Source organism: Microcebus murinus, chromosome 2, assembly GCF_040939455.1.
Source record: "Microcebus murinus isolate Inina chromosome 2, M.murinus_Inina_mat1.0, whole genome shotgun sequence".
Taxonomy (NCBI): Eukaryota; Metazoa; Chordata; class Mammalia; order Primates; family Cheirogaleidae; genus Microcebus; species Microcebus murinus.
This window is the reverse complement of record NC_134105.1, coordinates 97078858-97097283: the sequence shown is the minus strand read 5'-3', so window position 1 is coordinate 97097283 and position 18426 is coordinate 97078858. Positions and strand designations below refer to the sequence as shown.

At 53.0% G+C, this 18426-nt stretch overlaps 1 protein-coding gene and 1 pseudogene across 1 annotated transcript in view; one reads left to right on the top strand and one right to left on the bottom strand.

The window, feature by feature from the left end:
• Window positions 1–2363: 2363 nt before the first annotated feature.
• The window catches only part of PHGDH (phosphoglycerate dehydrogenase), a 30904-nt gene continuing 14841 nt past the window's right edge, over window positions 2364–18426 (bottom strand). Inside the window, exons 6-12 of the mRNA XM_012761861.3 lie at window positions 14020–14152; window positions 13400–13548; window positions 9354–9506; window positions 5732–5864; window positions 4452–4582; window positions 3403–3640; window positions 2364–2659 (exon numbers count right to left, since the gene is read on the bottom strand). Coding sequence (XP_012617315.1) covers window positions 2505–2659; window positions 3403–3640; window positions 4452–4582; window positions 5732–5864; window positions 9354–9506; window positions 13400–13548; window positions 14020–14152 — 1092 coding nt within the window. The 3' untranslated portion in view covers window positions 2364–2504. The remainder of the gene's footprint in view (window positions 2660–3402; window positions 3641–4451; window positions 4583–5731; window positions 5865–9353; window positions 9507–13399; window positions 13549–14019; window positions 14153–18426) is intronic.
• On the top strand, window positions 11197–11703 carry LOC142876889 (adenylate kinase 4, mitochondrial pseudogene; annotated as a pseudogene).

Here is an 18426-nt window from a genome sequence, read left to right as displayed (position 1 = left end):
GTGTAGTAAAATGGTTACTATAAAGGAGCGAATTAGCATAGCCACTAACTCACAGTTATCCACTCCCCTGTCCAACCACCCACCCTGGGGCAAGAGCAGCTCCAATCTACTCATTTAGCAAAAATTCTCAATACAGTACAGTATTATGGACTATAGGCCTCATGCTCATGTATATTAGATCTTTCTACTTACTCACCCTACATATTTGCTACTTTATACTCTTTGACCTATATGTCCCCATTTCCTCCCCGTGCCCTACCCCTGGGCCCCAACAACCAGTTTTAGTCTGTATCTGTATATATTTGATCTTCTTTTGGTTTAGGTTCCATGTATAAGTGAGGTCATGTGATATTTTTCTGTGTCTGGCTTATTCCACTTAGTCATCAGGGAAATGCAAATCAAAACCACTATGATGTATTACCTACACCTGTGAGGAAGGCTATTATCAAAAAGACAGATGATAACAAGTGTTGGTGAGGGTGTGGAGGAAAGGGAACACTTATACACTGCTAGTGAGAATGTAGATTAGTGCAGCCATTATGGAAAACAGTATGGAGGCTCCTAAAGAAATTATCAATAGCTAAATTTTAAAATTAATCCTGCCCTTTAAATTTGGGAGGTCATATGAACTGCCAAGGTATAGGTGATGCAATGAAATTGTCCCACGCCCTCTAGTGTGACCCATGTCTAGGAGGGTATTTTGAGATGTTCAAGTAATCTGGGTTTCTAGAATTGTTCTGACCACCTTAGTGTACAAAATGTGCTTTGCCCAGGGAGTTTTGAGGAAGGAGGCTTAGAGGCTGAAAGTTGAGCTCAATTTTTAACTGAGTTTTTTTAACTTCAGTCTCAGCCTGTTTTTCTAGCTATCAGTTGACTCAAGTGACCTCCCCAGCAGAAGCCGCATGAGGCACGGGCATTTTTCCAACAGGAAGGAATGTGCTGTCTGAAGTCAGGACACCCGGCATCTAGATCTGGCTGAACACATCGCGATGAAGGCATGGGGGTTTGGTTTGTGGAGTTGTTTCTATATAAATGATTGAGACCTGCTCATCTACTCTCAGAAAGGCACAGGAATGAAGAGACCAACGTTCACCAAGTGCCCTGGGCACTTCATGTAAATCCTAGAGGCATCATTATCCCTTTTACAGATGAGGAAATAAAGGCTTACGGGAATTAAACACTGTGTTCCAGGTCACAGAACTGCCCAAAGTTGACCTTAGTGTTCACACCCAGGCCCAAGCCCTTCAAGGTCTGCTCTAGCAGTGCCATCTCTCTCTCTCTCTCTCTCTCTGTCTCTCTCTCACACACACACACACACACACACGTTTGGGCTCGCCGCAGATGCTAGCACCACCCTTACTGTTGGAGTTCCTGCAACACTCAGCCCCTTTGAGGCACTGAGGAAGCCAAAGCAGTGCCAAGTACTTCCTAGCCAGGGCAGGAGCCTCAGAAACAGATGCTATTGGGCACACGGTAGGAAAGGAACGCATCACCCTATATTAATGGGGGGGGGTGAACTCTGAAAAGGTGAGGCTTTTGGGGGAAAGGACTGCCATTCTGCCATATTTTTCAAGAAAGTCATCTTTTTTTAGAGAGCGGGGACAGGGTCTCACTCTTGTTGCCCTGGCTGGAGTGCAGTGGTGTCATCATAACTCACTGCAACCTCAAATTCCTGGGCTCAAGCAATCCTGCCTCAGCCTTCCAAAGTGCTGGGATTACAGGTATGAGCCACCGTGCACGGCCAAGAAAATCATCTTAAAAAAAAAAATAACACATTGTCTACCCCACACTGAACTCACTTTGTGAACCTGCCACCTACTCTCGTGCCCCCATGACTTTACACACACAATCTTCCGCTATGAAGTCCTTCCACACATCTTTAAGACACCAACATCCTCAGTTCAAATTACTTCCTGCTCTGGACTCAAGAGATTTCCTATATACCTCTGTTGTCGTATCACGCATGGCTTCCTGTGACCTCTGTACGTTCTGTTCCTCCCACCAGGAGACTTCTATGGGACGGGGCCAGGTTTGAACTCTTCTCTTAAAGGAAAGCACCTAGCCCAGTGCTTGGCACATAATGCTGTGCGTGTTTGTTGAATTTTACTTGTTAATGCGCATGTATATTCACAGATGGAAGGGATCTTAAAATACTACAGCATTCTGAAATATATTGAGCTTTGTTCCTATAAAAATGCCTCTGAATCACCTTAGAGACAGGAGCAGGTCATCTTCAGAGCGCCCACACCCATGCCATCCGCTCATCCCAATCTTCCTCCACACCCTCCAGCACCCAGTCCCTGGCTGCCTGCAGATGCCCTCTGCTGGCTGTTCAGGAAAATGACAACACAAAGACACAGGAGGAAGTGGGAGGCTCTTTACTAGATGGTTACTGCTGTACCAGAGGCCCTGGTCCCGCCCCTGCAATGTGGATTTCCTCTCCCTGTTGCTCAGTGGGTAGCCAACTTCAGAGAAGCCTGAGGCTGGGACCAGTGAGCCCCAGGTCAGAACTGGAACTGGAAGGCCTCGGTCACATGCTGCTTCCACGCCTGCAGGCTGGGCAGCAAGGAAGAGATGCCCATGACGTGCCAGGCCTCCCCCTCCGACACCACCGAGGTCTGGTAGGACAGCAGCTGCACGCCCGCCTCTGCCAGGAGGCCTGGAAGGAGGAGAAAGCCAGCTTGGCACAGGGCACGGGGAGGGGAGGAGCAAGGAGCTGGGAGCGGAGCCCGAGGTTGTGGGCCTCTGTGATCACACTTGCGATGGGGGGGTGACAGTCTCAGAATCACAGACCTGAGCCGGAAGGAACAACAGGGCACCTGCCCAGCTTCCCTTGACATTCCAGAGGCTCGTTAACACCCTGACCTCGGGCCAGGCAGGGAAGGGACGGTCTAGCCTCCAAGAGCTGGAGCTCTTGACTTACTGGCTGCCAGTTTTATCCTGGTCAAGAGCAAAGGAGAAAAGCAGGAAAGTTTCACTGGGCAGTCTGCAACGATGGTGAAATCAGGCCATTCAGCGTTTAGGGACACAACACACCCTCTGCCAAACCTGGATGGGGTGCAAAAACTCCCGGCAACCCAGGGGACTGGGGCAGGCCCTCCTGAAATACGGCTCCACAGGGTGCTTAACATGGCGAGCTGGGAGCCATAGCCGGGCTAGGTCCTGCCCCTGCCACACTGCTCTGTGACCCTGGATAAAGCACTTTCCCTCTCTGAACTCAGTATTCAACCTCTGAATGTTCTGGAAAATTGGCGTGATAGACCCTTGGTATGGTGCAGATCCAGAGATGCCCTGAGGCAGGGAGAGCGGCTGAAGAAGGCAGAAAGTAGACAGGGTCCCAACCCAGGGCAGGTCCCATGCTGGCTTCGAGAGCCCCAGCCACCCCCACAGGGCCCTCCTCACCAATCATGGTAGGCAGCACTGCAGGGTTGGAGAGCTGCGCCCGGAACATGAGCAGGGGCAGGCCCCTGCGTAGAGGCACTTCCGGCCTGAAGACAGCTCCGTTGAGCATCTGCAGTACAGGCGTGGTGCCCTGGACGGAGCCCACAGCCTGGTAGGGGGCGCCTGCCAGGGCCACGGTCAGGAGGCACTCCCCGGAGCACTGCTCCCCTGGTGCCGCAAGGCTGTGGGACGTGGTGACCTGCAGGGAAAAGGCAAGGCAACAGTTATTCCTCCTGGCTGCACCACACTGGCGCCCTCTCTCAGCCTGATCACTGGTGTGCCCGGCCTGACATGCTCAGCAAAGGCGAATGGGCTAATAAGCCTTGTGCCCTGAATATCAGCCTCCTGGGACAGCCAGTGACTCCCTAAGGGGAGGGCACAGAGAGACCTGCCAGGCACAGGTAAAGGATGGGGGCGTGGGGGGCGGGAGGGAGGCAGGGCTGAGGAGGATGCTGCCGCAGCGGTCCCCCTGGGCCCCCTGCCCCGACACACAGCTCCCTGCACAGAATCAGAGGGCTGCCTGCGATTGCTCCTGTCAGCTCCCACTGGCTGAGACACAGACTTGGAACTTAACAGGGACCCAGAAGGGAAGGCACCACAGAGCAGCCGTGAGAGGCAGCAGAGGGCGTGTCGCCTGCTCCCAGAGTTTGCAAGCTAATAAAGAAAACCAGGTGCTATGGCGCGAGGGGCACTGAACGCAGACCCGGGCCAAGTCTGTTGCAGCCTGGCTCATCACCTTCCCGGCTGTGGAGTGGGGGCCGCCACCTGGGTTCACAGAGTGCTCTCACACACACAAAGCACTTTCACCAGTGCTAGTTCACTCTGCGGCGCTCAGAGACAGGCAGTGTCTCCACTTTGCAGAGGGAGGGACTGCAGCTGTCTCTCCCAGGTGGCTTGGCTGCAGGCAGGACGTGCACCCAGGACTCCACTCAACGAGCAGGGCGGTTAGAGGGGGCTCTGGGTAGGTGGGGAGAAGAGCGGTGCCGACAGAGACGGGGAGGGGGACGCACATCGAGGCCAGCCTCTTTCACCAGCAGTTTGGCGTTCACCAAGTTCACGTCCACCTGCTTGGAAGACTCTTTCAGGAGGCCGACGATGACCGCAGGGCTCAGGCAGCTCCCGGCGTTCTTCAGGGACACTCCTGGGAACAAGGAGAAGCTACCCTCAGGTCACTGTTTGTTGAGCGCCACAGGCAGGGACAGGAGGCCACTGGCACCCAGCTCTGGGCTATGGGTTCCTTGCAGCCCGGGGGACCCCAACGGCAGCCTGCCCCGGGCGGTTCCACTTAGGAAACCTGTTACTTTAGCCACCTTGAGAAACGCCCCTCCAAAACTCAGCCCAACTCCACTCTCTGCCCCACCCTGCCCTTGGCCTGGCTACCCTGGCCTGCCCATCATTCTCCCACGGGACACTGGAAAATTCCCTGCTCCTATTGCTACCTGGAGCTCAGCTCCTTGCCAGCCTCAGGAAATGAAAGCAGAAAGGACCAACTGCTGCCCGGTCCCCTGTCTTGCATCCTCCAGGGCCAGTGGGGAGCCGCCGGCTCTGCCCTTTCCCGGCTCTGCCGGTGCTCGCCGCTCAGCCACCCCACCTGCGATCTCTCCCCAGTGTGCAGATGCCAGAGGTCAGTGGGGGAGGGTCAAGGGAACCAGAGCCCTCCTCGGTCACTCAACCACGTCTGCACAGTGCTGGGTCCACGACAAAGGCGGCCAGAGCCTGCTCAGCTGCTCAGCAGGGTGGATGCGGGCACTGCTCTCGCTCCCACTCCTCGCCTGAGCATACCCCAAGGATGGTCAGACTGCCCGAAAGCCCACCGCAGAGTGTCACAGAGCACAAGATGTCCCCACCACCTCAGCTGGCTCGTGCACCCCCCAACTCTCACTTGACATGTGGGGAACCCAAGGTTCAGGGAAGGGAAAGTCACACAGCAGGTTAGTGACGGGACCAAAACCAGAACTGAATGTTGTCTTGCTTAACTGGTGACTCCTTCCACCCATCATACCTTCCCTTGCACAAATCTCCTATCTCCTGTAGAGTCTCTCTTGCACCCAAAACATGCACACCTTTAAAATACTGCATAAATACAATTTGTGAAAATTAAATACATCCTCCCAATGACTTTTTATGTCCCTCCCCTTTTCCCCCACCCTCAGTGGTGAGTGACTATACTCAGGGCAGGGGCCGAGTCACCTCTGAGGCTCGCACTAGCCCTGTGACCTGCAGCAGACACACGCAGCAGGGGCAGAGCCCACGCTCCCATCTCCCAGCCCCTGCAGTGTCCTCAGCTCACCTTGTGTTACCACCTGGATGGTCCCTTTGGGAGATCCGGCCCAGGCTCGCATCAGTGTCCCCAGAGCTTCTGCCAGCCCAATCCAAGGCTTGGTGTGTGGAGAGAAGGCACTGGTAAGCGCCTGGGCGTTCACCTGCAGAGGGCGGGGGAGCAGGGCTGAGGTCAGAAGGAGGCAGGGCAGGGGCGCACCTGCCCGGCTCAGCTCCCTGGGGTGTGCTGCCAGGTCTCAGCTGCACACGGAGAATGGGCACAGGGCCACCCATGCTTTGGGTGACTGGTGGATGGCAACTTCCACCAGCCCCCAACAAGAAGATAATGACTTGTTCTTATGGATGAGGAGCGCAGTGGAGCCAGAAATGGACACAGAAGACTGAGACCATTCAAAATTGTCCCCCTCCAGGGGATACTTGCTTTTGCTGTGCTGGGGGAGGCTTTGGACAGCACAATCAAGGTGGGTCTTTGACATAAAAAGTATGAGGCGTCACAGATAGCTTGGACATGGAATGACGGGCCTCTCTGGGATGGCATTCCTAATATGTCTTCATTTATATTTTCTTTTTTTTGAAGTGAATGTTTGTCACTAAACACTATGAACAATTGTTGCAAAGTTTTGATGCTCCTATCACGCTTCAAACATCGATCCACATGAAATCCACCATGAGCCCCGCTAGGAAGTTGTGGGGGGCAGAAGCCACATATCGTCCTAAAGTCGTAAGTCTAGGGTCTGCTTGGCTGGGTCCCCACCAGGGGCCTGATGACAGGGCCAGCTTGTTCTGGGCCAAAATTTCTATTCCATTTTGTGGTTCAAAATGCTCTGGTTCTGAGTTAGGTAATTTGGTCACTTTTATTGAGGGAACTTGTAAGGACAACCATCTAAGAAGGATTTAATGAGAACCCCAGGGTTTGACACAAATCAAACAGGCAGCTACAAGACATAATTAAAAGAAAACACGGGCTGGGGAGGAGGGGATGGGTGAAGCCATACCTAACGGGTACAACGCACACTATCTGGGTGATGGGCACACTTACAACTTGGACTCAAGTGGTACAAAAGCAATCGGTGTAACCAAAACCTTTGTACCCCCATCATATTCTGAAATTTTAAAAATAAGAAAAGAAAAAACACAGATGCTTCTATTTCTCTTTCCATAAATAGTATCATTGGAAGAGTATCTTTAAAAAGACAGGGGTAGAGAATGCTGGAAGTGGTGGCTGGGACAGGGCTTCCCAGGGCCGCGTCTGTGTGGGGGGTGGCTGGGTGCGAGGGCTTCCTGCACAGGGTAGCTTTGCCCCCTCCACGGGGACACAGAGAGGACGGTGAGCTGGGAAGTGGAACAAGAGAAAGACCAGCTGCTGAGAGGAGACCTGGCGCACCACGCTACAGCTGGCTGGGCTGAGAGCCCGCAGCAGGCAGAAGACAAGCGATCAACTAAGAGTCGCCACAAGGCAGGCCCCTCGCCTCGCTTCTCTGGCCTCTGTGTGGGGTCTGCAGAGCCCAGCCCCAGGGCACTGCCCGGTACAAGGAGGGTTATCCGTCTTCTCTAGAAAACACACCGCAGAACTCCAGGGAGGAGTCAGGTGCTTTGGGACACTAGCCTGACCCTAATGTTATTCTGTATCTAAGGTCAGAACAGAATTGAGGCCAGGCACAGTGGCTCATGCCTGTCATCCCAGGGTCTCAGGAGGCTGAAAGCAGGAAGGTCGCTTGAGGACAGGAGTTCAAGACCAGCTTGGGCAACATAGTGAGACCCCCATCTCTACAAAAAAATAAAAAAGAAATTAAGCCGGGGGTGGTGGTACACACCCATAGTCGCAGCATCTCTGGAGGCTGAGGCAGCTCACTTGGGCCCAGGAGTTAGAGGTTACAGTGAGCTATGATCACACCACTGCACTCCAGCCTGGGCCACAGACTGAGACCCTGTCTCTAAAAGTGAATAAATAAATTTTGAAAAGAACAGACTTGAGCTGGAGAAGACATAGGAAAGAATTAGAAAGAGAGATATTTCCTACTTGACAAAACTGTCTTTCTTTTCAAATGGCTACTCTAAGACTACTGGCCGCTCTGGGGAGAGAATTCAATTTGCCTCAGTTTAGCTATTTGGACCAAGACATTTTACGTCCTCAGTAAGATGGGGACATTTTGTGGTCCCACTTGACAGAACTCATACTAAGGTGTCCCCTTCAGGAAAAGCCCTGGAATGCCACTGCGCCTAACGATGACGTGAATACGTTGCAAGGCTGCAACGGGGAGAGCGGACACCAGCCTTCCGGAAAGGCGGAAAGGGTGAGGCAAGCTCATGGGTGCAAACCTCAGCCTGAGACAGGATCAGCATCACCTGGGAGGAACGGACCTTCTCAGAAGCCCAGGGGGTGCAAGATGAGTGAGAAGTGTGCTCTATCTGGAGGTGCCAACGCAGTAGAGAGAGGACAGAGGACATGGGCAGACCCAGTCTTTGCAGCCAGCTCCAGGCTCTCCGGGCCTCCCGTGGCACGGGACAGCTGGCCCTGAAGGCCCCTCCTACCCTCCTTGGGCTGGGAACAGCTGGTGCCCTTGCTGTGTCAGGATGCAGAGGGCAGAGTGGCCTGCAGAGCTGTGCTATCATTCCAGAGGCGAGAGGGCAGAACAATGCGTCCTGGTCTCTCCTGCCACAGCTCTGTCCTCGCTGCGAAATCTCCAGGGTGAGGGCCAGCCAGGAGGTCAGGGAATCCCCACCCCCGTGTGCTGACTCTTTAGAGTACCGAGTAAATGTTCTGGGCCCACCCATGTGAGCTGCAGAGAAGCCTGAGTCACGGTTTTTGTCCTCAGAGACAAAAGGAGAAAGATATAAACTCGTGGAGCCTTCGTAACGAGAGAGAACGTGGTTGATGATCCAAAGACCTGAGAAGGAGCTGGAAAGGCCAGGAAAATCTTCATGAAGGAGGTTGCACGCCCCGTGCAGGACCGCTGTGCCTTCCTCATTCACCTCTGCACCCCCAGGGCTATGACAGTGTCTGGTCCCCACTGGAGCTGAAGGGACATCCGAAGACAGGATGAACGAGACAGGATGGAAGTCGGGTTCAGCTCAGAGGACACATGCATGCCAGGAGGGGCCCAATGGGAGCCCAGACAAGATGTGGGGACGTTATGCCATGACTGGGAAGGGGGGCTGGCCGGCAGGGAGGCTTCGCACTGGGAGTGGGGAGAGGAGGTCTGAGCTGGACACGATGAAGGAGGAGTGCGCTGGGAGTTTGCAGGGTGCAAGCTCCCCAACAGGGGCTTGCTACACAGCCCACCCGCCCCCACCGCTGCATGCAGCTGTCACCCAAGCAACATTCCTTCACCCCCAAGAACAAAAGAGCCTTTCTCCAGAGGCTGGGCCCTGAGAAGGGCCACAATCTCTGCAGCGAGTCTACAATGTAACAGAACTGCGCTGGGCTGTCTGCTGCCAAGGCCGCGGCTATCAGGGCTGGAGACTGGGCGGCTCCTGCCCACCCCTCCCAGAGAGGGCTGACTTGAGCAGATTCCTTTTGTCTTCGCCTCCCAGGCTGAATCTGTTCACACACGAGGTCACCATCTCCCCACAGCAAGACGCCTCCTCCCCCCTTCTGACCTGGGACCCATAGCCCATGTGGCGATACTCACAACCCCCGCTAGAGATTTCCCCTTCACCATGTCCACAAACTGGATGGCAATTTCCTCCCCGCAGCGGCTCTGGGCCTCCTTGGTGCTGGCGCCCAGGTGGGGACAGCTGATGACGTTCTCGTGGTCCACCAAGGCTCGGTCCCGTGGCGGCTCCTGCCAAGGAAGAGACACCTCCAGGTTGGCTGCTATGGACGGACCATACCCTCTTTGAGCCATCCCAGGGCACAGAGGAAGCTGGAGCGAAGGCAGGCAGGGGTATTGCCACCTTCTACTTCTGTTTTGTGAGAGTGGTCACGGGGCTCAGTCACCAGCTTCCTCTCGAACGTTCCCTCACAGCAGAGTGACCAGAGCTGAAACTGTGGACCGGATTCAAATCTCACCTCCGCCACGCACCACCTAGGTGCCTCGGGGCAAACCTCGATCTCTCTAAGCCTCAGTTTCTTTATCTGCGAAATGAGTTACTACTATCTACCTCGCAACATTATCGTGGGGATTATGCATCTTTTACACAGGAGGTTGTTGTTGCTGGCTGTTCCCCTGAAGCCCACCCCCCTGCATCCTTGCTGCGCTTACTGTCGGTGCCGCGCTGGCTGGGCTCTCAGCAGCGCCCCGCTCCCGGCAGATGCTCCACACAAGAGCTGCACTCTGGCTCTCCCGGGACAGGCTGCCCATCTCCATCCTGCCTCTGGTGTCCCTTCAAGCCCTCTGCTCACAGAGCAGAGGATTGCCCTAGGGAATGTCACTTGGGCGTCTTCTCTTCTGCCTATTCCCCTCCCCCCCCCCGCCCCAGGCTCTGTTGGTCCCACTGAATTTAGACCATGTGACCCTATGAGTCCCAGCCACATAGTAGCAAGTGGCACAAGGATGCAGAGGAGAGGAGACAGTGCGGTGTCAGGGAGGATGGTGACACACAGAAGGCAGAGGCTTCCCCTGCCTTTAAGGAGCTTATGATCTAGCTGAGAAAGACAACCAGGAGTACTGTGCAAAATGCACTGTGTGCCTGGGCTGGGAATAGACCATGAATGCCACAGGGGCTCAGAGAGGGCCAGTCACTTGCTGAAGCCACACAGCCGGTAACCTGCAAACCACAACTGCCTGATCCGAAGTCCAGGCTCTTTCTGCTGCATCACGGGAGGAGCCCTAATGCAGGGGCGGGATCTCTGAGGAGAGGGCGGCAGGATCCCAGTGGAAATGCACTCGACACCACTGGATCTGGTGTGAGGTTGGGCCTCTGCCCTGCCAGGAGGCTAGCCCACCCCAAGGACCCTGGGGGAATACTGCCAGCATCCTCAGCCTCAGGCTTCTGCCCCTCCCTACAAAGAGAAGGGAAGAGGAACATGAGTGGATGCTGGGATGGCATGTCAGCCAGGGACCTGTAAGAATACACTAAACCCCCTCTCTCTGCCCCAAATCCTCACCCTCAGAGCTGGTTTGCAGCTTTGTCTGCATCAATCTGAGCAGCCTGGGACCAGGAATTGGGTCCCATCTAAAACCTGAGTTTTGGATCGGTCCCAGCACTGGGCTGAGGAGGGGAGGGGTTGTCTCAAAAGTCTCTCCTCCCCCCTGTTAGAGGTGGCCAGCAAGTTCCAGCGCAAGCTGAGGGTGCCAGAGGAAGGGGCCAAGAAACAAGGCTCCTGGGGCTCCCTCCAGGGCTGCAGTCTGGGCTGCCCACCTCCTCGCCAAGGCAGTGGCTTCCAAACCCCTGTGCACGGACATCCTCAGCCCACCTGGCTTGGGCGAGGGCACTGTGTGCCAGAAGATCGCCCAGAACTTTGGCCTCCAGCGTCTCTACAGCGATCACTCCTTGCGGGAGAATGTCAAGGCCAACACTGTCGTTGGTGACATGGCAAAGCAGTATAGAAAGAAAGGTCTTTGGGTCCCAGGTCATGTGATCACACGCAGTCAGAGTTGGAGAACAGGCGCAGCCAGCACTGGCTACCAGATGGTTTTCCTGCGACATCAGAACAAGCTGAAGCCCTGAACAAAATCTGTGGCCTGGATCTAGTGATCATTTTGAACATTCCATTCGAGACACTTAAAGATCGTCTTGGCCAACGTTGGCTGCATCCTTCTAGCGGAAGGGTGTATAACCTGGACTTAGGTCCACCTCATGGACACGGGACTGATGGCATCGCTGGTGAACCATCAGTCCAGCAGGAGGATGGCAAGCCCGAGCAGCTGCTGCCAGGCTTAGACAGCACAAGGATGTGGCGAAGCGAGTCACTGACTCGGCAAGAGCCGAGGAGTGTGCCGCCAATGTTCTGGGACGGACACTAACAAAATCTGACCCTATGTTTACATGCTTTTCTCGAACAAGATCACACCTATTCAGTCCAAAGAAGTGTACTGACCCTGCCGAATGGGAGAATCAGGGAGATGTGGTCATTCATTCAATCGTGCATGTAGCATTGGTGCTGCGTCCAGATTGGAAGCTAGCTGAGAGAGCTTGCAGTGTCTCTTCTAGTTTAAACAGTGAACTGATAGGAAAGCTAATGAGTAGAAAGAATTCACGAAGCAGCCCTCCTCTGTCTTTCAAAAGAATGGTCGTCTGTGCATGTTGAAGGTGTCTCTGCACATGTCTCAAGCCTCTCACAAGAAAGCAAGCACGGGCTGGATTTCAAATGGTATATAACCTGAGCTCCAGCCGATTTCTGACAGCCAGGTTGTTGCCACAGTATTCTTTCTACACGTTGTGCTGGTGGTCTCTGGTTCTCCCCATCCCCCCAAAGACTGTTGAACCATAGTACCAGGAAGCCTGAGAATGGCAAGGGCTCTGGCCCAGGCTTTCTCTGGTGCGTGCCTTCCTGGTGACAATGAAAATGAAGTTAATTGCTCTCAGTGCTTGTTTCTCTGGTCTTGAGTGACTACAGCCACAATTCATTCTTTCTGATAGGAGTGACTCCTTCTTTTCTGCATCCATGCTCTGTATAGAATCTCCTTTTCAGACATCCTGGGCTGAGAGGATTTGGCTTCTATTTTGTTGAGACTATATATTATTTACTATATATGTTTCCTCTCTTCCTAGGCTATTAAATAACCCAGATGGTTACTGCTGTTATACCTCTCAAGTTCTTCTAAGAACTGAGAGTGAAGGGATTGTATTGAAACTCTTCGTAACCAGGAATCGAGCATGCAGAGGGTCTTACTTAAACTTGCTAGTCTGACTCTCATAAATTGACACTGTTCCTTTCTTTTATTATGAAAAATTTAAACCCCTAGAAGTCTTTTGGGAATCCTCAAAAAACCCCATAGGAAAGATTTACCTACACAAATGTTGAAAGATCCTATCTTATGTATAGAAAGATAGAAAGGAATAAGACCATATAGAATTACTGTACTGATAGAATAAATAGTTAAGCTTTTTATTCAAGACAACAAAATGTATTTTGAAAATGCTCCTAACTATAGATGCTGACAGAGTTTTTCTCCTATGAGAGACCCAAGTATACTATAAATCAGGGGTTCTCCAACCCTGCAGGCCACATGCAGCCCACCAAGGACATTTATCCGGCCCACCAGGTGTTTTTGCCGCCGCTGCCTGTCCTGCTTAGCAGCTGACTCATCCCGGGCCCACAGTGCGCATGTGTGGAAAGTGCGCCGCACTCTCCAACGGCCCTCCAATGATCTGAGGGACAGTGAACTGGCCCCCTATCTAAAAAGTTTGAGGACCCCTGCTATAAATAGTTGTGACAGGGAAGGGAGCCTGGGCAGTTGAGCACAATGTCGCACTGGCTGTGCCCAGACTGGGTACGATAGCTTTACGATGAGGGGGCAACAAAATCTTCATTTTTTTTTTTTCTGTTCCAAGGATGCATTCTATGGGGTAGCTATAAAGTCCAGAATTAGATACGGAAACAAAAACAAAAACCTCCTGAGTTTTGCAGAAGACAACACAGAGGTGGGAGGGTGTCTCTGTACCAAGCTCGCCATGAGCACTGGAGGCAGCAGGCTGAAGGCCTCTGTAAATCGCTGGGCTCGCCCTGCCATGGCCCCTCTGCCCATCCCTACACCCTCCTCCCCCCACACTGAGGCCGACGGGCACTCACTTCCGTAAACACGTCCAGCGCAGCTCCAGCACACTGGCCGGACTGCAGGGCCCGGAGCAGGGCACCTTCGTCCACAATCCCGCCTCGGGCACAGTTCACCACACGCACCCCCTTCTTGCACAGGGCAAAGGTGCTGTCGTTCAGCAAGCCTGGAAGAAAGGGAAGACGCTGCCTGCTGCTGATCCCAGGCGGCCCCAAGGCCCTCTCTTCTTGCCGGACGACAACCTCTCTGTTCTCACCTCTTCCTTCTCGCATGCCCTGGGACAGGAGTCCTGTTCTGGGTCTGGCCTAGACCCAGTTTAGGAACATCCTGGAAGTTCTTGAGATATTACTGTCTCGAGTGGGTGCAGGAATCAGAAAGCCCCACAGGGGCTGAAGGAAGCACCCACAAGGGTCACTGGTTGTATATGAGCCCAGCTCACCCAGACACTGCACATTTCCGGCTGGCTCGCCCCACCTGCATCTGATGCAGGGGCATCGCATAGCACCAGCGCGTTCTGCAGGACCCGGGGCCCCTCCCCGCAACTGGTTACCAGCCTGTGCAGAAGGCCCAGACCGAGGGCCCACGGTAACTGGTCCGTGGCTTCGATGGCCAACCCACAAAGTAGGGACACACCTACCTGTCGTGGAAGGCAGGAGAGGCGTATGCACAGTGATGAAATCACAGAGAGGCCAGATCTCCTCCAGGGGCAGCTGCTGAACTCCGAAGGAGGCCGAGACCTCAGGAGAAATGATGGGGTCATACCCCACAGTCTGGTGGGAAGCAAGAAAGAGGGAGGAAGAGTCATTATTCATCATTAATATTGTCAGTATCAACAACAGCAACCATTTATGGAGCATAATTTAATTCTCCATGTTAATTAACATGACAAAACAATAAGGTTGGTACTACTTTTCTGTCTGCTTTAGAGCCAAAGGAAGCAAGGCTGACTCAACCGGGAGGGGGCACAGCCACGGCTCAGAGGGAGGTCTGTCTGTCGCCACTCTCTGACCACACACACGCGAGAGCAGCCCGCATGTGTGGCTGGACCTGGGAGCAGTGGCGTCATCAAGAGAGATGGTAGATGCAGCCATGGGGCTCCATAGGTCCAGAAAACAAGCAGGTGCACCAAGTATTTCAACAGAGCGAGCAGAAGCGAGGCAGAAGGATGGCAGTGGAGCAGGGCAGGATCAGGAGACAGGACTCAGGTGTGCTCCAAGCCAGAGCACCTGGGCCTGCGTCCTCCCCCACTGACTGTCAGCTGTGCGCGAAGGCACGCGTCATCCCGCCCTCTGCACCTGGACTGGTGGGCCAGTTTGGTCATCGCCTGCTCTAACCTTCATTCATTCAAAATTACTGGAAGAGAAAGAAATTCTTCTTGACCCTGAGAGGGCAACGTTCAGAGCCGGCTCAGGGTTAAACACAAACAAACAGAAAGAACACACAGCATACAATACTGTAACAGCGCTTGTCTCTGAGTGCTGGGATTATTTTTCCCCTTTTGTGCTTTCCTGTGCTTTTTAAGTTCTCCACCACACTGTTCCGCAGGGTGCTGACGCTGCTGGACGCCCCTGCATCGGACGGGGGAGGCGAGCCAGCTGGGCGTGCACGGTGTCCGGGGAGCAGGGCACGTGTACGTGAATTACTTTTGAAATTAGGGAAACATAAAAGCTACTTTAAAACATAATGGAGAAGAAGGCCGGGCACGGTGGCTCACGCCTGTAATCCTAGCACTCTGGGAGGCCGAGGCGGGCAGATAGGTCAAGGTCAGGAGTTGGAAACCAGCCTGAGCAAGAGCAAGACCCCGTCTCTGCTAAAAAATAGAAAGAAATCAATTGGTCAACTAAAAATATATAGAAAAAATTAGCTGGGCACAGTGGCATATGCCTGTAGTTGCAGCTACTCGGGAGGCTGAGGCAGTAGGATCGCTTGAGCCCAGGAGATTGAGGTTGCTGTGAGCTAGGCTGATGCCACGGCACTCACTCTAGCCCGGGCAACAGAGTGAGACTCTGTCTCAAAAAAAAAAAAAAAAAAAAAATAATGAAGAAGAGGGCTTCTATTTAAAATTCAGTACTTCTATTTAAACTTCAGTACTCTAGGAAGAAATTACAAATGGTTATAAGGTAAAGCTTCTATATCACATTTTTCATCTTTAGCCTTATGGAATACAGGCCAAGAGGCCCTACCCAGCCACAGGTGGGGGTTTTGGGGAAAAGATGCCCCCCTCCATGTCCTATAAGGACCACCGGCCCACAGCACTAAGAAGGGCTTTTTCAGACATTGCTGTCTCCTCATATAAGACCTGCTCGTTTCCTGTAGGAAGAAGCCACGGTCCAGGGGAGGAGGCAGGACCCCTGCCCTTGTCTGTCTGTTGGCTCTGAGGCTGGCCGGAACAATGGCCTGTTCATCTCTAATCCAGATGCATTTTCTCTCGTGTGCCGTGGGGAGGAGGACACAGCAACAGAGACTGCAGGCTGAGCCTGACTGAGCCAGTTCACAGAGCCCTGTCGCCTACTCCCTCTCAGGGGCCAAGAAACAGCCAGGGCTGGCAGAAAGGAGGCTCCACAGGCTTCGCCCAGCCTAGTGCCCCAGGGGCAGGTGCCCGGGGCTGGAGGGGCGAGCAGATGAGCACCTTCCTCAGCAGTCGGTGAGGCACTGACCCAGCTCCTTTCTTTCACAGAAAGAGAGTAATTTATCTGCAGATGACTGCAGGGTAAGAATCTGGCTCAGAAAACCCCTGTTCTTATTCTTCATTTGAGCGAGCCAGGGCAGAAGGGAGCTGCACTCAGGTAGAGGTTGGGGCTCTTACACCAGGAGACCATGTTGGGTGGGTGGAAAGGCTGACATCAGGCCCAGAAGACCTGTCCCTCCCAGCATGCTGATGTGTTTCTGGAAAGGCTCAGATATCCCAATACGGAGAAGTCGGAGCACCTCTGGGTACACACAACTCAGAGATTACTCCTAGGGAGGAGAAGCATGAAGGGATTCCCCCACCTCGGCCCCAGCCCCAGGACAGACTCCTGAAGTTGAGGCAGCAGAGGAGACCTAGGTTTCCAAGCAGAAGTCCAGGGCATCTCCTGGCTGCCGTCATGGGAGGCAGCCCTGAGAGGCTGATCACGCCGGCTCCAGGGCCCTGCTGGCTCAGCAGAGCGCACGGGAGGGCAAGGAGGCCTTCACGTTACAGGGGCTCCAGTGAAGAACCCTTTGGTCACACCCCCTCTCCAGCCCATAGCCACGTTTTCTGGCTTAGCATTGGAACTGCCCCTTTTGCTGCAGTGGAATCTTAAACAGAAACCTGAATTAAAAACAGATCAATTCAAAGCTACAGAGGTGGAGGCCCAAAGTCCCACCACCTGCTGTCCCTCTGACCCCTCCTCGCTCCCTCCTGTGTCCCCAAGGCACCTTTCCAGAGCTTGAGGCTTGGAGAAGAGTGAAAATTCGTACTGCTCTGGGGCAGTAAGGATTCCAGGTACCAGCCTGAGATAGGAGCTGCCTGCCCTGAACTGGACAATATCTGGGCTTGGAACAGCTGGGCACAGTGACAAGGCTCAGGAGGAACCATTTACTATCACAGATCGTGAATGAAAACAGTGGCGCTGGGCAAAGAGCACCAGATGGGAAGTCGGGAGAGTGACCGAGCGGGACTCCAGCACTCACTGGTCACATCATCTGCAGCACGTCGTAGAACCTTTCTGGACCTCGCTTCCCTTATCTGTAAACCTGAGGTAATAATATTGACCCAGCATGTACTCCTGAGCACAGGAACTGATACAGAAGACCTCAGCAAACATTAGCTGGACCTGAAAGAATCGGTGACAACTGGTGCTTTGGGTTCCACGTCCACCCCTTTGAAAGACGGTAGCCACAAAGAACCTGTTACCAGTTGCTGGTCTGCTCCTCATGGAAAAACTTGATAAGACAGTACAAGGCTCGGCTCCTGACTGGATCAGGCCTGTAAACACATCCTAGGGAACGTGCCAGCATGAACGAGTTGAGTCTCTAAGGTTGCAAACTGCTATTCGGCAAACTACTGAGAAAAAGTTTCACGCACAGAAAGAGCAGCACAGAGTGCAAGGCCTACATGAACACCAGGAGGCTGCAGTGAGAAATGTCGCCTCCCTTGCTCTGGAAGCCAGATTTCTTTTAATGCTGCCAAAAGTCACATCACCTTTTCTATCAGCCATGCCATTGTAAATCACATTGCTCTGTCGTCAACCGAAGTCCTCCTCCCACAGAAACGCTTTTGGCAAATGCTACTATGAATACATCCAAAACCTGTCAAGTTGCTTTTGGACCCATGTGTAGGACACTGAAATGTGTTCTATCTAAATTTCCTGTTGGGATGACCAATCACGCTAGCCTTCCTGTGTCTTTTCAGCCCCGATTCTCCACTCTTAAGTATTGACTGCCTCTTCCTTTTTCCCTGTCATCCACCAATGACACATCGTCCAGGCTGCTGATGACAATGGTGGACAAGGCAGAGCCCTGCACTGCCATGTACAACCTCCCTCCAGACTGGCCCGTTCTTCACCCAGTTACTAGCCCCTACTAATCCCTTCAACAGCGCCAAGTTCACGTGCTCCATCCCAACCCCAGGAGAATCATGAGCGATGCATTGCTAAAGTCCACATTTGCAAATAATCTAAACACCCATCATTGGGGGAATGGCCAAATACAAAGTCATTTATACACATAGAATTACACGAAACAGTTTAAAAATATGGTAGATCTAGTCATTCCAAGACATACCTTTTTATCTTAACACCATGCACAATATTCTATTCTCTGCAGGTGCAGAAGCCATCTATAGGGATGGAACTATTTAATCTATGCATTCTGTGTAAATGCATAAAGTCTGAGATGACACATGCCAAACTGATGTCAACATGAGGAGCCTAGGATTGGGATGGTAATCAAGAAGATCCTTCTCTATATCTTAATTTTTATGAGAAAGCATTCATTTATTACACGATTAAAATATAGTTTTAAATAATCAGATATATGACATCTAGAGATTTCCATGTTCTACTGTTTAATAATGGCTTCC